The 20,364-nt window shown below is 48.8% G+C and overlaps 1 protein-coding gene across 1 annotated transcript in view; it reads right to left on the minus strand.

Moving 5' to 3' along the window:
- Positions 1-20,364, minus strand: part of LOC115128062 (thrombospondin-type laminin G domain and EAR repeat-containing protein-like) — a 51,166-nt gene that overhangs the window by 16,869 nt on the left and 13,933 nt on the right. The window contains exon 7 of the mRNA XM_065015288.1: positions 8,547-8,736. Within this exon, the coding sequence (XP_064871360.1) occupies positions 8,547-8,736 (190 nt within the window). The remainder of the gene's footprint in view (positions 1-8,546; positions 8,737-20,364) is intronic.

The following is a 20,364-nucleotide window of genomic DNA, read 5'->3' on the forward strand; positions in this document are numbered from 1 at the left end:
ACTGAATGTAACACCATAGGTCCTATAATGTTACTGGTCGATGTTTAGCTGAAGCTGAATTGTCAGCATTTATTTTCTTGTGTGGCCATAACTCAACAGCGTGAGCCAATAGGCAGGGTTTATGCTTTGAGCCAATAGAAAGGGTATATGCTTTGAGCCAATAGGCAGGGTATATCATTTGAGCCAATAGGCAGGGTATATGCTTTGAGCCAATAGGCAGGGTTTATGCTTTGAGCCAATAGGCAGGGTATATGCTTTGAGCCAATAGGCAGGGTTTATGCTTTGAGCCAATAGGCAGGGTTTATGCTTTGAGCCAATAGGCAGCGTTTATGCTTTGAGCCAATAGGCAGGGTATATGCTTTGAGCCAATAGGCAGGGTTTATGCTTTGAGCCAATAGGCAGGGTATATGCTTTGAGCCAATAGGCAGGGTATATGCTTTGAGCCAATAGGCAGGGTATATGCTTTGAGCCAATAGGCAGGGTATATGCTTTGAGCCAATAGGCAGGGTTTATGCTTTGAGCCAATAGGCAGGGTATATGCTTTGAGCCAATAGGCAGGGTATATGCTTTGAGCCAATAGGCAGGGTTTATGCTTTGAGCCAATAGGCAGGGTTTATGCTTTGAGCCAATAGGCAGGGTTTATGCTTTGAGCCAATAGGCAGGGTATATGCTTTGAGCCAATAGGCAGGGTATATGCTTTGAGCCAATAGGCAGGGTATATGCTTTGAGCCAATAGGCAGGGTATATGCTTTGAGCCAATAGGCAGGGTATATGCTTTGAGCCAATAGGCAGGGTATATGCTTTGAGCCCATGCTTTGAGCCAATAGGCAGGGTATATGCTTTGAGTATATGCTTTGAGCCAATAGGCAGGGTATATGCTTTGAGCCAATAGGCAGGGTATATGCTTTGAGCCAATAGGCAGGGTATATGCTTTGAGCCAATAGGCAGGGTATATGCTTTGAGCCAATAGGCAGGGTATATGCTTTGAGCCAATAGGCAGGGTATATGCTTTGAGCCAATAGGCAGGGTTTATGCTTTGAGCCAATAGGCAGGGTATATGCTTTGAGCCAATAGGCAGGGGCTTGAGCCAATAGGCAGGGTTTATGCTTTGAGCCAATAGGCAGGGTATATGCTTTGAGCCAATAGGCAGGGTATATGCTTTGAGCCAATAGGCAGGGTATATGCTTTGAGCCAATAGGCAGGGTATATGCTTTGAGCCAATAGGCAGGGTATATGCTTTGAGCCAATAGGCAGGGTATATGCTTTGAGCCAATAGGCAGGGTATATGCTTTTGAGCCAATAGGGGCTTTGAGCCAATAGGCAGGGGTATATGCTTTGAGCCAATAGGCAGGGTATATGCTTTGAGCCAATAGGCAGGGTTTATGCAGCCAATAGGCAGGGTATATGCTTTGAGCCAATAGGCAGGGTATGCTTTGAGCCAATAGGCAGGGTTTATGCTTTGAGCCAATAGGCAGGGTATATGCTTTGAGCCAATATGCTTTGAGCCAATAGGCAGGGTATATGCTTTGAGCCAATAGGCAGGGTTTAGCTTTGAGCCAATAGGCAGGGTTTATGCTTTGAGCCAATAGGCAGGGTTTATGCTTTGAGCCAATAGGCAGGGTTTATGCTTTGAGCCAATAGGCAGGGTTTATGCTTTGAGCCAATAGGCAGGGTTTATGCTTTGAGCCAATAGGCAGGGTTTATGCTTTGAGCCAATAGGCAGGGTTTATGCTTTGAGCCAATAGGCAGGGTTTATGCTTTGAGCCAATAGGCAGGGTATATGCTTTGAGCCAATAGGCAGGGTTTATGCTTTGAGCCAATAGGCAGGGTTTATGCTTTGAGCCAATAGGCTTTGCTTTTGAGCCAATAGGCAGGGTTTATGCTTTATAGGCAGGGTTTATGCTTTGAGCCAATAGGCAGGGTATATGCTTTGAGCCAATAGGCAGGGGCAGCCAATAGGCAGGGTATATGCTTTGAGCCAATAGGCAGGGTATATGCTTTGAGCCAATAGGCAGGGTATATGCTTTGAGCCAATAGGCATGCTTTGGCCATATGCAGGGTTTATGCTTTGAGCCAATAGGCAGGGTATATGCTTTGAGCCAATAGGCAGGGTATATGCTTTGAGCCAATAGGCAGGGTATATGCTTTGAGCCAATAGGCAGGGTATATGCTTTGAGCCAATAGGCAGGGTATATGCTTTGAGCCAATAGGCAGGGTATATGCTTTGAGCCAATAGGCAGGGTTTATGCTTTGAGCCAATAGGCAGGGTTTATGCTTTGAGCCAATAGGCAGGGTATATGCTTTGAGCCAATTTATGCTTTGAGCCAATAGGCAGGGTATATTTGAGCCAATAGGCAGGGTTTATGCTTTGAGCCAATAGGCAGGGTTTATGCTTTGAGCCAATAGGCAGGGTTTATGCTTTGAGCCAATAGGCAGGGTTATATGCTTTGAGCCAATAGGCAGGCCAATAGGCAGGGTATATAGGCTTGCTTTGAGCCAATAGGCAGGGTATATGCTTTGAGCCAATAGGCAGGGTATATGCTTTGAGCCAATAGGCAGGGTATATGCTTTTTATGCTTTGAGCCAATAGGCAGGGTATATGCTTTGAGCCAATAGGCAGGGTATATGCTTTGAGCCAATAGGCAGGGTATATGCTTTGAGCCAATAGGCAGGGTTTATGCTTTGAGCCAATAGGCAGGGTATATGCTTTGAGCCAAAAGGCAGGGTATATGCTTTGAGCCAATAGGCAGGGTTTATGCTTTGAGCCAATAGGCAGGGTTTATGCTTTGAGCCAATAGGCAGGGTTTATGCTTTGAGCCAATAGGCAGGGTTTATGCTTTGAGCCAATAGGCAGGGTTTATTCTTTGAGCCAATAGGCAGGGTTTATGCTTTGAGCCAATAGGCAGGGTATATGCTTTGAGCCAATAGGCAGGGTATATGCTTTGAGCCAATAGGCAGGGTATATGCTTTGAGCCAATAGGCAGGGTTTATGCTTTGAGCCAATAGGCAGGGCTTTGAGCCAATAGGCATATGCTTTGAGCCAATAGGCAGGGTTATGCTTTGAGCCAATAGGCAGGGTTTATGCTTTGAGCCAATAGGCAGGGTTTATGCTTTGAGCCAATAGGCAGGGTTTATGCTTTGAGCCAATAGGCAGGGTTTATGCTTTGAGCCAATAGGCAGGGTTTATGCTTTGAGCCAATAGGCAGGGTTTATTCTTTGAGCCAATAGGCAGGGTTTATGCTTTGAGCCAATAGGCAGGGTATATGCTTTGAGCCAATAGGCAGGGTATATGCTTTGAGAGCCAATGCTTTGAGCCAATAGGCAGGGTATGAGCCAATAGGCAGGGTATATGCTTTGAGCCAATAGGCAGGGTATATGCTTTGAGCCAATAGGCAGGGTATATGCTTTGAGCCAATAGGCAGGGTATATGCTTTGAGCCAATAGGCAGGGTCATTCACAACTGACAGTGGTTATCTTTATAAAATGTATTAGGTATGCCTAACTTGGTGTTTGAGGCTATTACAAATCAACGTTGCGATTGGAGGATGCATGTTATGCATATTCTGTAATAATATTCAGTAGATTTACATCTGTTGTTACAAACTTTCATTGGGAAATGACGACGTAAGTTGAGATAAATAGGATATACACCACATACTGTAACGGTACAATGTTAAAGTAAAATGTAAAACAACAGACTATCTAACTTCATACACAGGCTTCCAGCTTCCAGCTTCCAGCTTCCAGCTTTGTTGTTTAATTTTTTGTGTGTATTTGGATCAGATTATCTTGGATTTTGTCATTCCTGTGGCTCTTTGCATCCCGTATCTGTGTGCACACCCTTCCCTCCACCTCTAGACCCTTCCCTCCACCTCTAGACCCCTCCACCTCTAGACCCTTCCCTCCACCTCTAGACCCCTCCACCTCTAGACCCCCCCTAGACCCCTCCACCTCTAGACCCCTCCACCTCTAGACCCCTCCACCTCTAGACCCTTCCCTCCACCTCTAGACCCTTCCCTCCACCTCTAGACCCCTCCACCTCTAGACCCTTCCCTCCACCTCTAGACCCTTCCCTCCACCTCTAGACCCTTCCCTCCACCTCTAGACCCCCTCCACCCTAGACCCTTCCCTCCACCTCTAGACCCTTCCCTCCACCTCTAGACCCTTCCCTCCACCTCTAGACCCTTCCCTCCACCTCTAGACCCTCCCTCCACCCACCCTTCCCTCTCTAGACCCTTCCCTCCACCTCTAGACCCTTCCCTCCACCTCTAGACCCCTCCCCTCCACCTCTAGACCCTTCCCTCCACCTCTAGACCCCTCCCTCCACCTCTAGACCCTTCCCTCCACCTCTAGACCCTTCTAGACCCTCCCTCCCTCTAGACCCTTCCCTCCACCTCTAGACCCTTCCCTCCACCTCTAGACCCCTCCCTCCACCTCTAGACCCTTCCCTCCACCTCTAGACCCCTCCCTCCACCTCTAGACCCTTCCCTCCACCTCTAGACCCTTCCCTCCACCTCTAGACCCTTCCCTCCACCTCTAGACCCTTCCCTCCACCTCTAGACCCCTCCCTCCACCTCTAGACCCTTCCCTCCACCTCTAGACCCCTCCACCTCTAGACCCTTCCCTCCACCTCTAGACCCCTCCACCTCTAGACCCTTCCCTCCACCTCTAGACCCCTCCACCTCTAGACCCTTCCCTCCACCTCTAGACCCCTCCACCTCTAGACCCTTCCCTCCACCTCTAGACCCCTCCACCTCTAGACCCTTCCCTCCACCTCTAGACCCCTCCACCTCTAGACCCTTCCCTCCACCTCCCCTCCACCTCTAGACCCCCTCCCCTTCCCTCCACCTCTAGACCCTTCCCTCCACCTCTAGACCCTTCCCTCCACCTCTAGACCCTTCCCTCCACCTCTAGACCCCTCCACCTCTAGACCCTTCCCTCCACCTCTAGACCTCCACCTCTAGACCCTTCCCTCCACCTCTAGACCCCCCTCCACCTCTAGACCCTTCCCTCCACCTCTAGACCCCTCCACCTCTAGACCCTCCACCTCTAGACCCTTCCCTCCACCTCTAGACCCCCCTCCACCTCTAGACCCTTCCCTCCACCTCTAGACCCCTCCACCTCTAGACCCTTCCCTCCACCTCTAGACCCCTCCACCTCTAGACCCTTCCCTCCACCTCTAGACCCCTCCACCTCTAGACCCTTCCTCCACCTCTAGACCCTTCCCTCCACCTCTAGACCCCTCCACCTCTAGACCCCTCCACCTCTAGACCCCTCCACCTCTAGACCCTTCCCTCCACCTCTAGACCCTTCCCTCCACCTCTAGACCCTTCCCTCCACCTCTAGACCCCTCCACCTCTAGACCCTTCCCTCCACCCTAGACCCCTCCACCTCTCCCTTCCCTCCACCTCTAGACCCCTCCACCTCTAGACCCTTCCCCTCCACCTCTAGACCCCTCCACCTCTAGACCCCTCCACCTCTAGACCCCTCCACCTCTAGACCCCCTCCACCTCTAGACCCTTCCCTCCACCTCTAGACCCTTCCCTCCACCTCTAGACCCCTCCACCTCTCCACCCTCCACCTCTAGACCCCTCCACCTCTAGACCCCTCCACCTCTCCTTCCCTCCACCTCTAGACCCCTCCACCTCTCCTTCCCTCCACCTCTAGACCCCTCCACCTCTAGACCCCTCCACCTCTAGACCCCTCCACCCCTCCTTCCCTCCACCTCTAGACCCCTCCACCTCCTTCCCTCCACCTCTAGACCCCTCCCTCCCCCTCCACCTCTAGACCCTCCACCTCTAGACCCCTCCACCTCTCCTTCCCTCCACCTCTAGACCCCCTCCACTAGACCCCTCCACCTCTAGACCCCTCCACCTCTAGACCCTTCCCTCCACCTCTAGACCCCTCCACCTCTAGACCCCTCCACCTCTAGACCCTTCCCTCCACCTCTAGACCCCTCCACCTCTAGACCCTTCCCTCCACCTCTAGACCCCTCCACCTCTAGACCCCTCCACCTCTAGACCCCTCCACCTCTCCCTCCACCTCTAGACCCCCTCCACCTCTAGACCCCTCCACCTCTAGACCCCTCCACCTCTAGACCCCTCCACCTCTCCTTCCCTCCACCTCTAGACCCCTCCACCTCTCCTTCCCTCCACCTCTAGACCCCTCCACCTCTAGACCCCTCCACCTCTCCTTCCCTCCACCTCTCCTTCCCTCCACCTCTAGACCCCTCCACCTCTAGACCCCTCCACCTCTAGACCCCTCCACCTCTCCTTCCCTCCACCTCTCCTTCCCTCCACCTCTAGACCCCTCCACCTCCTTCCCTCCACCTCTCCTCCCCCCTCCACCTCTCCTTTCCTCCACCTCTAGACCCTTCCACCTCTAGACCCCTCCACCTCTCCTTCCCTCCACCTCTCCTCCCCTCCACCTCTAGACCCCTCCACCTCTAGACCCCTCCACCTCTAGACCCCTCCACCTCTCCTTCCCTCCACCTCTCCTTCCCTCCACCTCTAGACCCCTCCACCCCTCCACCTCTCCTTCCCTCTACCTCTCCTTCCCTCCACCTCTCCTTCCCTCCACCTCTAGACCCTTCCCTCCACCTCTAGACCCTTCCCTCCACCTCTCCTTCCCTCCACCTCTCCTTCCCTCCACCTCTAGACCCCTCCACCTCTCCTTCCCTCCACCTCTCCTTCCATCCACCCCTCCTTCCCTCCACCTCTCCTCCCTCCACCTCTAGACCCCTCCACCTCTCCTTCCCTCCACCTCTAGACCCCTCCACCTCTAGACCCCTCCACCTCTCCTTCCCTCCACCTCTAGACCCTCCACCTCTAGACCCCTTCCCTCCACCCCTCCTTCCCTCCACCTCTAGACCCCTCCACCTCTAGACCCCTCCACCTCTAGACCCCTCCACCTCTAGACCCCTCCACCTCTCCCCTCCACCTCTAGACCCCTCCACCTCTCCTTCCCTCCACCTCTAGACCCCTCCACCTCTCCTTCCCTCCACCTCTAGACCCCTCCTTCCCTCCACCTCTAGACCCCTCCACCTCTAGACCCCTCCACCTCTAGACCCCTCCACCTCTCCTTCCCTCCACCTCTAGACCCCTCCACCCCTCCTTCCCTCCACCTCTAGACCCCTCCACCTCTAGACCCCTCCACCCCTCCTTCCCTCCACCTCTAGACCCCTCCACCTCTCCTTCCCTCCACCTCTAGACCCCTCCACCCATAGACCCCTCCACCTCTCCTTCCCTCCACCTCTCCTTCCCTCCACCTCAAGACCCCTCCACCTCTAGACCCCTCCACCTCTAGACCCCTTCACCTCTCCTTCCCTCCACCTCTAGACCCCTCCACCTCTAGACACTTCCCTCCACCTCTCCTTCCCTCCACCTCTCCTTCCCTCCACCTCTCCTTCCCTCCACCTCTAGACCCCTCCACCTCTAGACCCTTCCCTCCACCTCTCCTTCCCTCCACCTCTCCTTCCCTCCACCTCTCCCTTCCCCTCTCCTCTCCCTTCCCTCCCCTCTCCCTTCCCTCCACCTCTCCTCTCCTTCCCTCCACCTCTCCTCCTTCCCTTCCTCCCCTCCCCCCTCTCCCTTCCCTCCCCCTCTCCCTTCCCTCCTCCATCTCTCTCCCTTCTCCTCCCCTCCACCTCTCCCCTTCTCCTTCCCTCCACCTCTCCCTTCCCTCCACCTCTCCCCCCTTCTCCTTCCCTCCACCTCTCCCCCTCCCCCTTCTCCTTCCCTCCACCTCTCCCCCTTCTCCTTCCCTCCACCTCCCCTTCCCTCCTTCCTTCTCCTTCCCTCCACCTCTCCCTTCCCTCCACCTCTCCCCCTTCTCCTTCCCTCCACCTCTCCCCCTCTCCCCCTTCTCCTTCCCTCCATCTCTCTCCCTTCTCCTCCCCTCCACCTCTCCCTTCCCTCCACCTCTCCCCTTCTCCTTCCCTCCACCTCTCCCTTCCCTCCACCTCTCCCCCTTCTCCTTCCCTCCACCTCTCCCTTCCCTCCACCTCTCCCCCTTCTCCTTCCCTCCACCTCTCCCTTCCCATCCTGTGAAGTTATAGTGTTCCCTGTCTTTCATTGATCAAAGCTCAAAAGACCCATAAAGGAGCCATAAAGGAGCGCTTTTCATGGATCTAACAAGACATCTAACAGTTAAATCAGAGCAACCCCACATCAGCACAGCCTGTACACCTGCAGCAGCCGGCACTCTGCCAGCACTCTGCCGGCACGTAGAAGCCCGCAGCCCCTTGTTAGAGCGGCGATGCCAGCAGAGAGCCTGTGGACTGAGAGAAGTCAGGGAGGTATTCTTGGTTGGGCAAATCTTACTGGTCTTTAAACATTGTATTGTAATTGGCTGAGCACAATCTTAGCCTGGGATTATTGGTGGAATTGAAATCCTTTTCTCCCATAATCATTTCAAAGTTTACAACACAGTCGTAGTTGGCAGACAGACTGCATTGTACCCTCGCCTGTTGTCTCTTAGCTGGCCATCACATACAAGATTTAGTTCTGAGATGACCTGTTCTGTGATTTGCCATTGGGGTACCTTACCTCGTCTGTGATTGGCCACAGCCAGGAAATGTTGTTCCTGTATGCTGAAGGCCTCCCAGTCCAGAGCACTGTGTGTCTCTATGGTCTGATAAGGTAGAAACATTAACTTCCTGTTGCTCCACTTGTAGATCACTGACTCCTCCCACTCCCCGCCGGGCTGGCCCTTGGAGTTGGCCACTGCTAGGAACATCTGTGACAGGAGGACGATCAAATCAAATCAAATTTTATTTGTCACATGCGCCAAATACAACAGGTGTGGACCTTACAGTGAAATGCTGAATACAACAGGTGTAGTAGACCTTACAGTGAAATGCTGAATACAACAGGTGTAGTAGACCTCACAGTGAAATGCTGAATACAACAGGTGTAGTAGACCTTACAGTGAAATGCTGAATACAACAGGTGTAGTAGACCTTACAGTGAAATGCTGAATACAACAGGTGTAGTAGACCTTACAGTGAAATGCTGAATACAACAGGTGTAGTAGACCTTACAGTGAAATGCTGAATACAACAGGTGTAGTAGACCTTACAGTGAAATGCTGAATACAACAGGTGTAGTAGACCTCACAGTGAAATGCTGAATACAACAGGTGTAGTAGACCTTACAGTGAAATGCTGAATACAACAGGTGTAGTAGACCTTACAGTGAAATGCTGAATACAACAGGTGTAGTAGACCTTACAGTGAAATGCTGAATACAACAGGTGTAGTAGACCTCACAGTGAAATGCTGAATACAACAGGTGTAGTAGACCTTACAGTGAAATGCTGAATACAACAGGTGTAGTAGACCTTACAGTGAAATGCTGAATACAACAGGTGTAGTAGACCATACAGTGAAATGCTGAATACAACAGGTGTAGTAGACCTCACAGTGAAATGCTGAATACAACAGGTGTAGTAGACCTTACAGTGAAATGCTGAATACAACAGGTGTAGTAGACCTTACAGTGAAATGCTGAATACAACAGGTGTAGTAGACCTTACAGTGTTATGCTGAATACAACAGGTGTAGTAGACCTTTACAGTGAAATGCTGAATACAACAGGTGTAGTAGACCTTACAGTGAAATGTGGAATACAACAGGTGTAGTAGACCTTACAGTGAAATGTGGAATACAACAGGTGTATTAGACCTTACAGTGAAATGCTGAATACAACAGGTGTAGTAGACCTTACAGTGAAATGCTGAATACAACAGGTGTAGTAGACCTTACAGTGAAATGCTGAATACGACAGGTGTAGGTAGACCTTACAGTGAAATGCTGAATACGACAGGTGTAGGTAGACCTTACAGTGAAATGCTGAATACAACAGGTGTAGTAGACCTCACAGTGAAATGCTGAATGCAACAGGTGTTGTAGACCTTACAGTGAAATGCTGAATACAACAGGTGTAGTAGACCTTACAGTGAAATGCTGAATACAACAGGTGTAGTAGACCTTACAGTGAAATGCTGAATACAACAGGTGTGGACCTTACAGTGAAATGCTGAATACGACAGGTGTAGGTAGACCTTACAGTGAAATGCTGAATACGACAGGTGTAGTAGACCTTACAGTGAAATGCTGAATACGACAGGTGTAGGTAGACCTTACAGTGAAATGCTGAATACAACAGGTGTAGTAGACCTCACAGTGAAATGCTGAATACAACAGGTGTAGTAGACCTCACAGTGAAATGCTGAATACAACAGGTGTAGTAGACCTTACAGTGAAATGCTGAATACAACAGGTGTAGTAGACCTCACAGTGAAATGCTGAATGCAACAGGTGTTGTAGACCTTACAGTGAAATGCTGAATACAACAGGTGTAGTAGACCTTACAGTGAAATGCTGAATACAACAGGTGTAGTAGACCTTACAGTGAAATGTGGAATACAACAGGTGTAGTAGACCTTACAGTGAAATGTGGAATACAACAGGTAGTAGACCTTACAGTGAAATGCTGAATACAACAGGTGTGGACCTTACAGTGAAATGCTGAATACAACAGGTGTAGTAGACCTTACAGTGAAATGCTGAATACAACAGGTGTAGTAGACCTCACAGTGAAATGCTGAATGCAACAGGTGTTGTAGACCTTACAGTGAAATGCTGAATACAACAGGTGTAGTAGACCTTACAGTGAAATGCTGAATACAACAGGTGTAGTAGACCTTACAGTGAAATGTGGAATACAACAGGTGTAGTAGACCTTACAGTGAAATGTGGAATACAACAGGTAGTAGACCTTACAGTGAAATGCTGAATACAACAGGTGTGGACCTTACAGTGAAATGCTGAATACAACAGGTGTAGTAGACCTTACAGTGAAATGCTGAATACAACAGGTGTAGTAGACCTCACAGTGAAATGCTGAATACAACAGGTGTAGTAGACCTCACAGTGAAATGCTGAATACAACAGGTGTAGTAGACCTCACAGTGAAATGCTGAATACAACAGGTGTAGTAGACCTTACAGTGAAATGCTGAACACAACAGGTGTAGTAGACCTCACAGTGAAATGCTGAATACAACAGGTGTAGTAGACCTCACAGTGAAATGCTGAATACAACAGGTGTAGTAGACCTTACAAGCCCTTAACCAACAATACCTGAAAATACCTCAAAAAAAGGTAAATAAAGTAACAAATAATTAAAGAGCAAATAACAATGTGGAGGCTATATACAGGGTATTACGGTACAGAGTCAATGTGGAGGCTATATACAGGGTATTATGGTACAGAGTCAATGTGGAGGCTATATACAGGGTATTACGGTACAGAGTCAATGTGGAGGCTATATACAGGGTATTACGGTACAGAGTCAATGGAGGCAACAGGTACAGAGTCAATGTGGAGGCTATATACAGGGTATTATGGTACAGAGTCAATGTGGAGGCTAATACAGGGTATTACGGTACAGAGTCAATGTGGAGGCTATATACAGGTACAGAGTCAATGTGGAGACTATATACAGGGTATTACGGTACAAAGTCAATGTGGAGAAATACAGGGTATTACGGTACAGAGTCAATGTGGAGGCTATATACAGGGTATTACGGTACAGAGTCAATGTGGAGACTATATACAGGGTATTACGGTACAGAGTCAATGTGGAGACTATATACAGGGTGTTACGGTACAGAGTCAATGTGGAGACTATATACAGGGTATTACGGTACAGAGTCAATGTGGAGGCTATATACAGGGTATTACGGTACAGAGTCAATGTGGAGGCTATATACAGGGTATTATGGTACAGAGTCAATGTGGAGACTATATACAGGGGGTACCGGTACAGAGTCAATGTGGAGACTATATACAGGGGGTACCGGTACAGAGTCAATGTGGAGACTATATACAGGGGGTACCGGTACAGAGTCAATGTGGAGACTATATACAGGGGGTACCGGTACAGAGTCAATGTGGAGACTATATACAGGGGTACCGGTACAGAGTCAATGTGGAGACTATATACAGGGGGGGGTACCGGTACAGAGTCAATGTGGAGGCTATACACAGGGGGTACCGGTACAGAGTCAATGTGGAGACTATATACAGGGTATTACGGTACAGAGTCAATGTGGAGACTATATACAGGGTGTTACGGTACAGAGTCAATGTGGAGACTATATACAGGGTATTACGGTACAGAGTCAATGTGGAGGCTATATACAGGGTATTACGGTACAGAGTCAATGTGGAGGCTATATACAGGGTATTACGGTACAGAGTCAATGTGGAGGCTATATACAGGGGGGTACCAGGACAGAGTCAATGTGGAGGCTATATACAGGGGGCACCGGTACAGAGTCAATGTCGAGGCTATATACAGGGGTACCGGTACAGAGTCAATGTGGAGACTATATACAGGGGTAGTACAAAGTCAATGTGGAGGCTATATACAGGGGGTACCGGTACAGAGTCAATGTGGAGACTATATACAGGGGGTACCAGTACAGAGTCAATGTGGAGACTATATACAGGGGGCGGTACAGAGTCAATGTGGAGGCTATACACAGGGGGTACGGTACAGAGTCAATGTGGAGACTATATACAGGGTATTACGGTACAGAGTCAATGTGGAGACTATATACAGGGTATTACGGTACAGAGTCAATGTGGAGGCTATATACAGGGTATTACGGTACAGAGTCAATGTGGAGACTATATATAGGGTATTACGGTACAGAGTCAATGTGGAGACTATATACAGGGTATTACGGTACAGAGTCAATGTGGAGACTATATACAGGGTGTTACGGTACAGAGTCAATGTGGAGACTATATACAGGGTATTACGGTACAGAGTCAATGTGGAGGATATATACAGGGTATTACGGTACAGAGTCAATGTGGAGGCTATATACAGGGTATTATGGTACAGAGTCAATGTGGAGACTATATACAGGGGGTACCGGTACAGAGTCAATGTGGAGACTATATACAGGGGGTACCGGTACATTGTCAATGTGGAGACTATATACAGGGGGTACCGGTACAGAGTCAATGTGGAGGCTATACACAGGGGGTACCGGTACAGAGTCAATGTGGAGACTATATACAGGGTATTACGGTACAGTGTCAATGTGGAGACTATATACAGGGTGTTACGGTACAGAGTCAATGTGGAGACTATATACAGGGTATTACGGTACAGAGTCAATGTGGAGGCTATATACAGGGGGGTACCAGGACAGAGTCAATGTGGAGGCTATATACAGGGGGGTACCAGGACAGAGTCAATGTGGAGGCTATATACAGGGTATTACAGAGTCACAGAGTGGATTGGAGGCTATATACAGGGTATTAGAGTCAATGTGGAGGCTATATACAGGGTATTAGAGTCAATGTGGAGGCTATATACAGGGTATTACGGTACAGAGTCAATGTGGAGGCTATATACAGGGTATTACGGTACAGAGTCAATGTGGAGGCTATATACAGGGGGGTACCAGGACAGAGTCAATGTGGAGGCTATATACAGGGGGCACCGGTACAGAGTCAATGTCGAGGCTATATACAGGGGGTACCGGTACAGAGTCAATGTGGAGACTATATACAGGGGGTACCGGTACAGAGTCAATGTGGAGGCTATATACAGGGGGTACCAGTACAGAGTCAATGTGGAGGCTATATACAGGGTATTACGGTACAGAGTCAATGTGGAGGCTATATACAGGGTATTATGGTACAGAGTCAATGTGGAGACTATATACAGGGGGTACCGGTACAGAGTCAATGTGGAGACTATATACAGGGGGTACCGGTACAGAGTCAATGTGGAGACTATATACAGGGGGTACCGGTACAGAGTCAATGTGGAGACTATATACAGGGGGTACCGGTACAGAGTCAATGTGGAGACTATATACAGGGGGTACCGGTACAGAGTCAATGTGGAGACTATATACAGGGGGTACCGGTACAGAGTCAATGTGGAGACTATATACAGGGGGTACCGGTACAGAGTCAATGTGGAGGCTATACACAGGGGGTACCGGTACAGAGTCAATGTGGAGACTATATACAGGGTATTACGGTACAGAGTCAATGTGGAGACTATATACAGGGTGTTACGGTACAGAGTCAATGTGGAGACTATATACAGGGTATTACGGTACAGAGTCAATGTGGAGGCTATATACAGGGTATTACGGTACAGAGTCAATGTGGAGGCTATATACAGGGTATTACGGTACAGAGTCAATGTGGAGGCTATATACAGGGGGGTACCAGGACAGAGTCAATGTGGAGGCTATATACAGGGGGCACCGGTACAGAGTCAATGTCGAGGCTATATACAGGGGGTACCGGTACAGAGTCAATGTGGAGACTATATACAGGGGGTACCGGTACAAAGTCAATGTGGAGGCTATATACAGGGGGTACCGGTACAGAGTCAATGTGGAGACTATATACAGGGGGTACCAGTACAGAGTCAATGTGGAGACTATATACAGGGGGTACCGGTACAGAGTCAATGTGGAGGCTATACACAGGGGGTACCGGTACAGAGTCAATGTGGAGACTATATACAGGGTATTACGGTACAGAGTCAATGTGGAGACTATATACAGGGTATTACGGTACAGAGTCAATGTGGAGGCTATATACAGGGTATTACGGTACAGAGTCAATGTGGAGACTATATATAGGGTATTACGGTACAGAGTCAATGTGGAGACTATATACAGGGTATTACGGTACAGAGTCAATGTGGAGACTATATACAGGGTGTTACGGTACAGAGTCAATGTGGAGACTATATACAGGGTATTACGGTACAGAGTCAATGTGGAGGATATATACAGGGTATTACGGTACAGAGTCAATGTGGAGGCTATATACAGGGTATTATGGTACAGAGTCAATGTGGAGACTATATACAGGGGTACCGGTACAGAGTCAATGTGGAGACTATATACAGGGGTACACATTGTCAATGTGGAGACTATATACAGGGGGTACCGGTACAGAGTCAATGTGGAGGCTATACACAGGGGGTACCGGTACAGAGTCAATGTGGAGACTATATACAGGGTATTACGGTACAGTGTCAATGTGGAGACTATATACAGGGTGTTACGGTACAGAGTCAATGTGGAGACTATATACAGGGTATTACGGTACAGAGTCAATGTGGAGGCTATATACAGGGGGGTACCAGGACAGAGTCAATGTGGAGGCTATATACAGGGGGGTACCAGGACAGAGTCAATGTGGAGGCTATATACAGGGTATTACGGTACAGAGTCAATGTGGAGGCTATATACAGGGTATTAGAGTCAATGTGGAGGCTATATACAGGGTATTAGAGTCAATGTGGAGGCTATATACAGGGTATTACGGTACAGAGTCAATGTGGAGGCTATATACAGGGTATTACGGTACAGAGTCAATGTGGAGGCTATATACAGGGGGGTACCAGGACAGAGTCAATGTGGAGGCTATATACAGGGGGCACCGGTACAGAGTCAATGTCGAGGCTATATACAGGGGGTACCGGTACAGAGTCAATGTGGAGACTATATACAGGGGGTACCGGTACAGAGTCAATGTGGAGGCTATATACAGGGGGTACCAGTACAGAGTCAATGTGGAGGCTATATACAGGGGGTACCGGTACAGAGTCAATGTGGAGACTATATACAGGGGGTACCGGTACAGAGTCAATGTGGAGGCTATATACAGGGGGTACTGGTACTAAGTCAATGTGGAGGCTATATACAGGGGGTACCGGTACAGAGTCAATGTGGAGGCTATATACAGGGGGTACCGGTACAGAGTCAATTAGGAGGCTATATACAGAGGGTACCGGTACAGAGTCAATGTGGAGGCTATATACAGGGGGTACCGGTACAGAGTCAATGTGGAGGCTATATACAGGGGGGTACCAGGACAGAGTCAATGTGGAGGCTATATACAGGGGGGTACCAGGACAGAGTCAATGTGGAGGCTATATACAGGGTATTACGGTACAGAGTCAATGTGGAGGCTATATACAGGGTATTAGAGTCAATGTGGAGGCTATATACAGGGTATTAGAGTCAATGTGGAGGCTATATACAGGGTATTACGGTACAGAGTCAATGTGGAGGCTATATACAGGGTATTACGGTACAGAGTCAATGTGGAGGCTATATACAGGGGGGTACCAGGACAGAGTCAATGTGGAGGCTATATACAGGGGGCACCGGTACAGAGTCAATGTCGAGGCTATATACAGGGGGTACCGGTACAGAGTCAATGTGGAGACTATATACAGGGGGTACCGGTACAGAGTCAATGTGGAGGCTATATACAGGGGGTACCAGTACAGAGTCAATGTGGAGGCTATATACAGGGGGTACCGGTACAGAGTCAATGTGGAGACTATATACAGGGGGTACCGGTACAGAGTCAATGTGGAGACTATATACAGGGTGTACCGGTACAGAGTCAATGTGGAGACTATATACAGGGGGTACTGGTACTGAGTCAATGTGGAGGCTATATACAGGGGGTACTGGTACTAAGTCAATGTGGAGGCTATATACAGAGGGTACCGGTACAGAGTCAATGTGGAGGCTATATACAGGGGGTACCGGTACAGAGTCAATGTGTCAATGTGGAGGCTATATACAGGGTATTAGAGTCAATGTGGAGGCTATATACAGGGGGTACCGGTACAGAGTCAATGTGGAGGCTATATACAGAGGGTACCGGTTCGTCGAGGTAATTGAGGTCATATGTACATGTAGTTAAGAGTTATTAAAGTGACTATGCATAGATAATAACAGAGACTGGGAGTACAGGAGGGGACTGAGCACGCACCCCTGAGGGACTCCCGTGTTTTGGATCAGCGTGGCGGATGTGTTGTTCCTACCCTTACCACCTGGGGGCGGCACGTCAGGAAGTCCAGGATCCAGTTGCAGAGGGAGGTGTTAAGTCCCAGGGTCCTTAGCTTAGTGATGGGCTTTGAGGGCACTATGGTGTTGAACGCTGAGATGTAGTCAATGAACAGCATTCTCACATAGGTGTTCCTTTTGTCCAGGTTGGAAAGGGCAGTGTGGAGTGCAATAGAGATTGCATCATCTGTGGATCTGTCGGGCGGTATGCAAATTGGAGTGGGTCTAGGGTTTCTGGGATGATGGTGTTGATGTGAGCCATGACCAGCCTTTCAAAGCACTTCATGGCTACAGACATGAGTGCTACGGGTCGGTAGTCATTTAGTCAGGTTACTTTAGTGTTCTTGGGCACAGGGACTATGGTGGTCTGCTTGAAACATGTTGGTATTACAGACTCAGACAAGGAGGCGTTGAAAATATCAGTGAAGACACTTGTCAGCTCGGAATGCACGTCCTGGTACTCCGTCTGGCCCTGCGGCCTTGTGAATGTTGACCTGTCTTACTCACACCGGTTGCAGAGAGTGTGATCACACAGTCGTCCGGAACAGCTGGTGCTCTCATGCATGTTTCAGTGTTACTTGCCTCGAAGTGAGCATAGAAGGCATTTAGCTCGTCTGGTAGGCTTGTGTCACTGGGCAGCTCTCGGCTGTGCTTCCCCTTGTAGTCTATAGTAGTTTGAAAGCCCTACCACATCCGATGAGCGTCAGAGTCATTGTAGTAGGATTTGATCTTGTTCCTGTATTGACGTTTTGCCTGTTTGATGGTTCGTCGGAGGGCTTAGCTGGCGTCCGGGTTAGTCCTTGAAAGCTGCAGCTCTAGCCTTTAGCTCAGTGTAGATGTTATCTACAATTCATGGCTTCTGGTTGGGATATGTACGTACGGTCACTGTGGGGATAACGTAGTTGACGCACTTATTAATGAAGCCGGTGACTGATGTGGAGAACTCCTCAATGCCATCGGATGAGTCCCGGAAACATATTTGTGCTAGCGAACGTTCCTGAAGCTTAGCATCTGACCACTTCCGTATTAAGCGCATCACTTCCTGTTTGAGATTTTCCTTGTAAGCAGGAATCAGGAAGATAGATTTATGGTCCGACTTGCCAAATGGAGGGCGAGGGAGAGCTTTGTATGAGTCTGTATGTGGAGTAAAGGTGATCTAGAGTTTTTTTCACCTCTAGTCGAACAGGTGACATGCTGGTAGAAATGAAGACAAACAGATTTCAGCTTTTAACACCATCCCTTGACCAACACCGACGTTCTTTCCTGCTAATGCTCAGCCAAGTTTCTGAGAAATATAGGATATTACAGTTCTTCAGGTCTCGCTGATAGGATAGTCTCAATCGGAGCTCGTCCAGTTTGTTCTCCTGTGATTGTAAATTCGCCAGTAGAACAGAGGGTAGAGGTGGTTTATTTTCTCTCTCCTGTGAAGCCTTAGCTTCGTCGGGGTTCCCGCACATCAGCCTCTATATCGGCGTCTCTTTCTCTGTTGAGTGTCGGGGATTAGGTCCTGGGTGAGCAGCACGTCAACCTCTATATCGGAGTCTCTTTCTCTGTTGAGTGTCGGAGATTAGGGTCCTGGGTGAGCAGCACGTCAACCTCTATATCGGAGTCTCTTTCTCTGTTGAGTGTCGGAGATTAGGGTCCTGGGTGAGCAGCACGTCAACCTCTATATCGGAGTCTCTTTCTCTGTTGAGTGTCGGAGATTAGGGTCCTGGGTGAGCAGCACGTCAACCTCTATATCGGAGTCTCTTTCTCTGTTGAGTGTCGGAGATTAGGTCCTGGGTGAGCAGCACGTCAACCTCATATCGGAGTCTCTTTCTCTGTTGAGTGTCGGAGATTAGGGTCCTGGGAGTATATCGGAGTCTCTTTCTCTGTTGAGTGTCGGAGATTAGGGTCCTGGGTGAGCAGCACGTCAACCTCTATATCGGAGTCTCTTTCTCTGTTGAGTGTCGGAGATTAGGGTCCTGGGTGAGCAGCACGTCAACCTCTATATCGGCATCTCTTTCTCTGTTGAGTGTCGGAGATTAGGGTCCTGGGTGAGCAGCACGTTCTGTGCCGCTGACTCATTGAAGTAGAAATCTCAATACAAATCGAGGTTAATGAACGCTGTTCTGATGTCCAGAGGCTCTTTTTGGCATGGGACACGATGTACAAAAAAAAGTTCAGATCAGCGGGAAAACCCCTCGACAAATATCAGAATTGGTCAGGACCCGTAAAACGTCCACTATACATTCCAGTGTACTTTATACTCTGAGTGAGCATCTATACTCTGAGTGAGCATCTATACTCTGAGTGAGCATCTATACTCTGAGTGAGCATCTATACTCTGAGTGAGCATCTATACTCTCAGTGAGCATCTATACTCTCAGTGAGAATCTATACTCTGAGTGAGCATCTATACTCTGAGTGAGCATCTATACTCTGAGTGAGCATCTATACTCTGAGTGAGCATCTATACTCTCAGTGAGCATCTATACTCTCAGTGAGCATCTATACTCTGAGTGAGCATTTATACTCTCAGTGAGCATCTATACTCTGAGTGAGCATCTATACTCTCAGTGAGCATCTATACTCTGAGTGAGCATCTATACTCTGAGTGAGCATCTATACTCTCAGTGAGCATCTATACTCTGAGTGAGCATCTATACTCTGAGTGAGCATCTATACTCTGAGTGAGCATCTATACTCTGAGTGAGCATCTATACTCTGAGTGAGCATCTTCTGATGTAAAATGTCAGTTCATTCACAGTCAAGTTTACTACAATCTTTCTTCACTTCAAATATAACGTAACACATGATCAAGATGAACACGGTGAGTGAGAAAACACCTAATGTCCATCCAAAATGGCACCCTATTCCCTACATAGTGCACTACTTTTGACCGTGGCCCATAGGTCTCTGGTCAAAAGTAGTGCACTATATAGGGAATAAGGTGCCATTTCAGACACACGCCAGTGATAAGTACACTGCAGCAGGTATTGACAGAACAGAGAACCAAACGGCTTCTGACTCCTAGCTGTAATTAACTGTGAGATGACACTAAAGGGGAAGTGGGGAGGTGGTGGTCATAAATCATCATTATAAACATCAGACAAAATACATTTCTGTGATTATACATGTGTGATTTACGACAGCAGCCTTCAGCTCCCTCTTCCTCCCTCTTCCTCGGTTCATGACCACATCAAAGACCTCTCTGTGCCGGGACTAGGAGCAGCTGTGGACATTACACAGGGTTTGTGTTGTGTTTGCTCTAGGGGTGCAGTCTCTGTTGTTGAGAGCAGAAAAACTCGACCGGTGTCATGTTCCACCATTACCCTCATAGACAGAGGTCTGAGTAGTCTTCATCCAGCTAAACTGGTTGAGATGATGTCATCGGCAGGGTAGCCTAGTGGTTAGAGCATTGGACTAGTAACCGAAAGGTTGCAAGTTCAAATCCCCGAGCTGA

Source organism: Oncorhynchus nerka, unplaced genomic scaffold (genome assembly GCF_034236695.1).
Source record: "Oncorhynchus nerka isolate Pitt River unplaced genomic scaffold, Oner_Uvic_2.0 unplaced_scaffold_1543, whole genome shotgun sequence".
In the NCBI taxonomy this organism is placed as follows: domain Eukaryota; kingdom Metazoa; phylum Chordata; class Actinopteri; order Salmoniformes; family Salmonidae; genus Oncorhynchus; species Oncorhynchus nerka.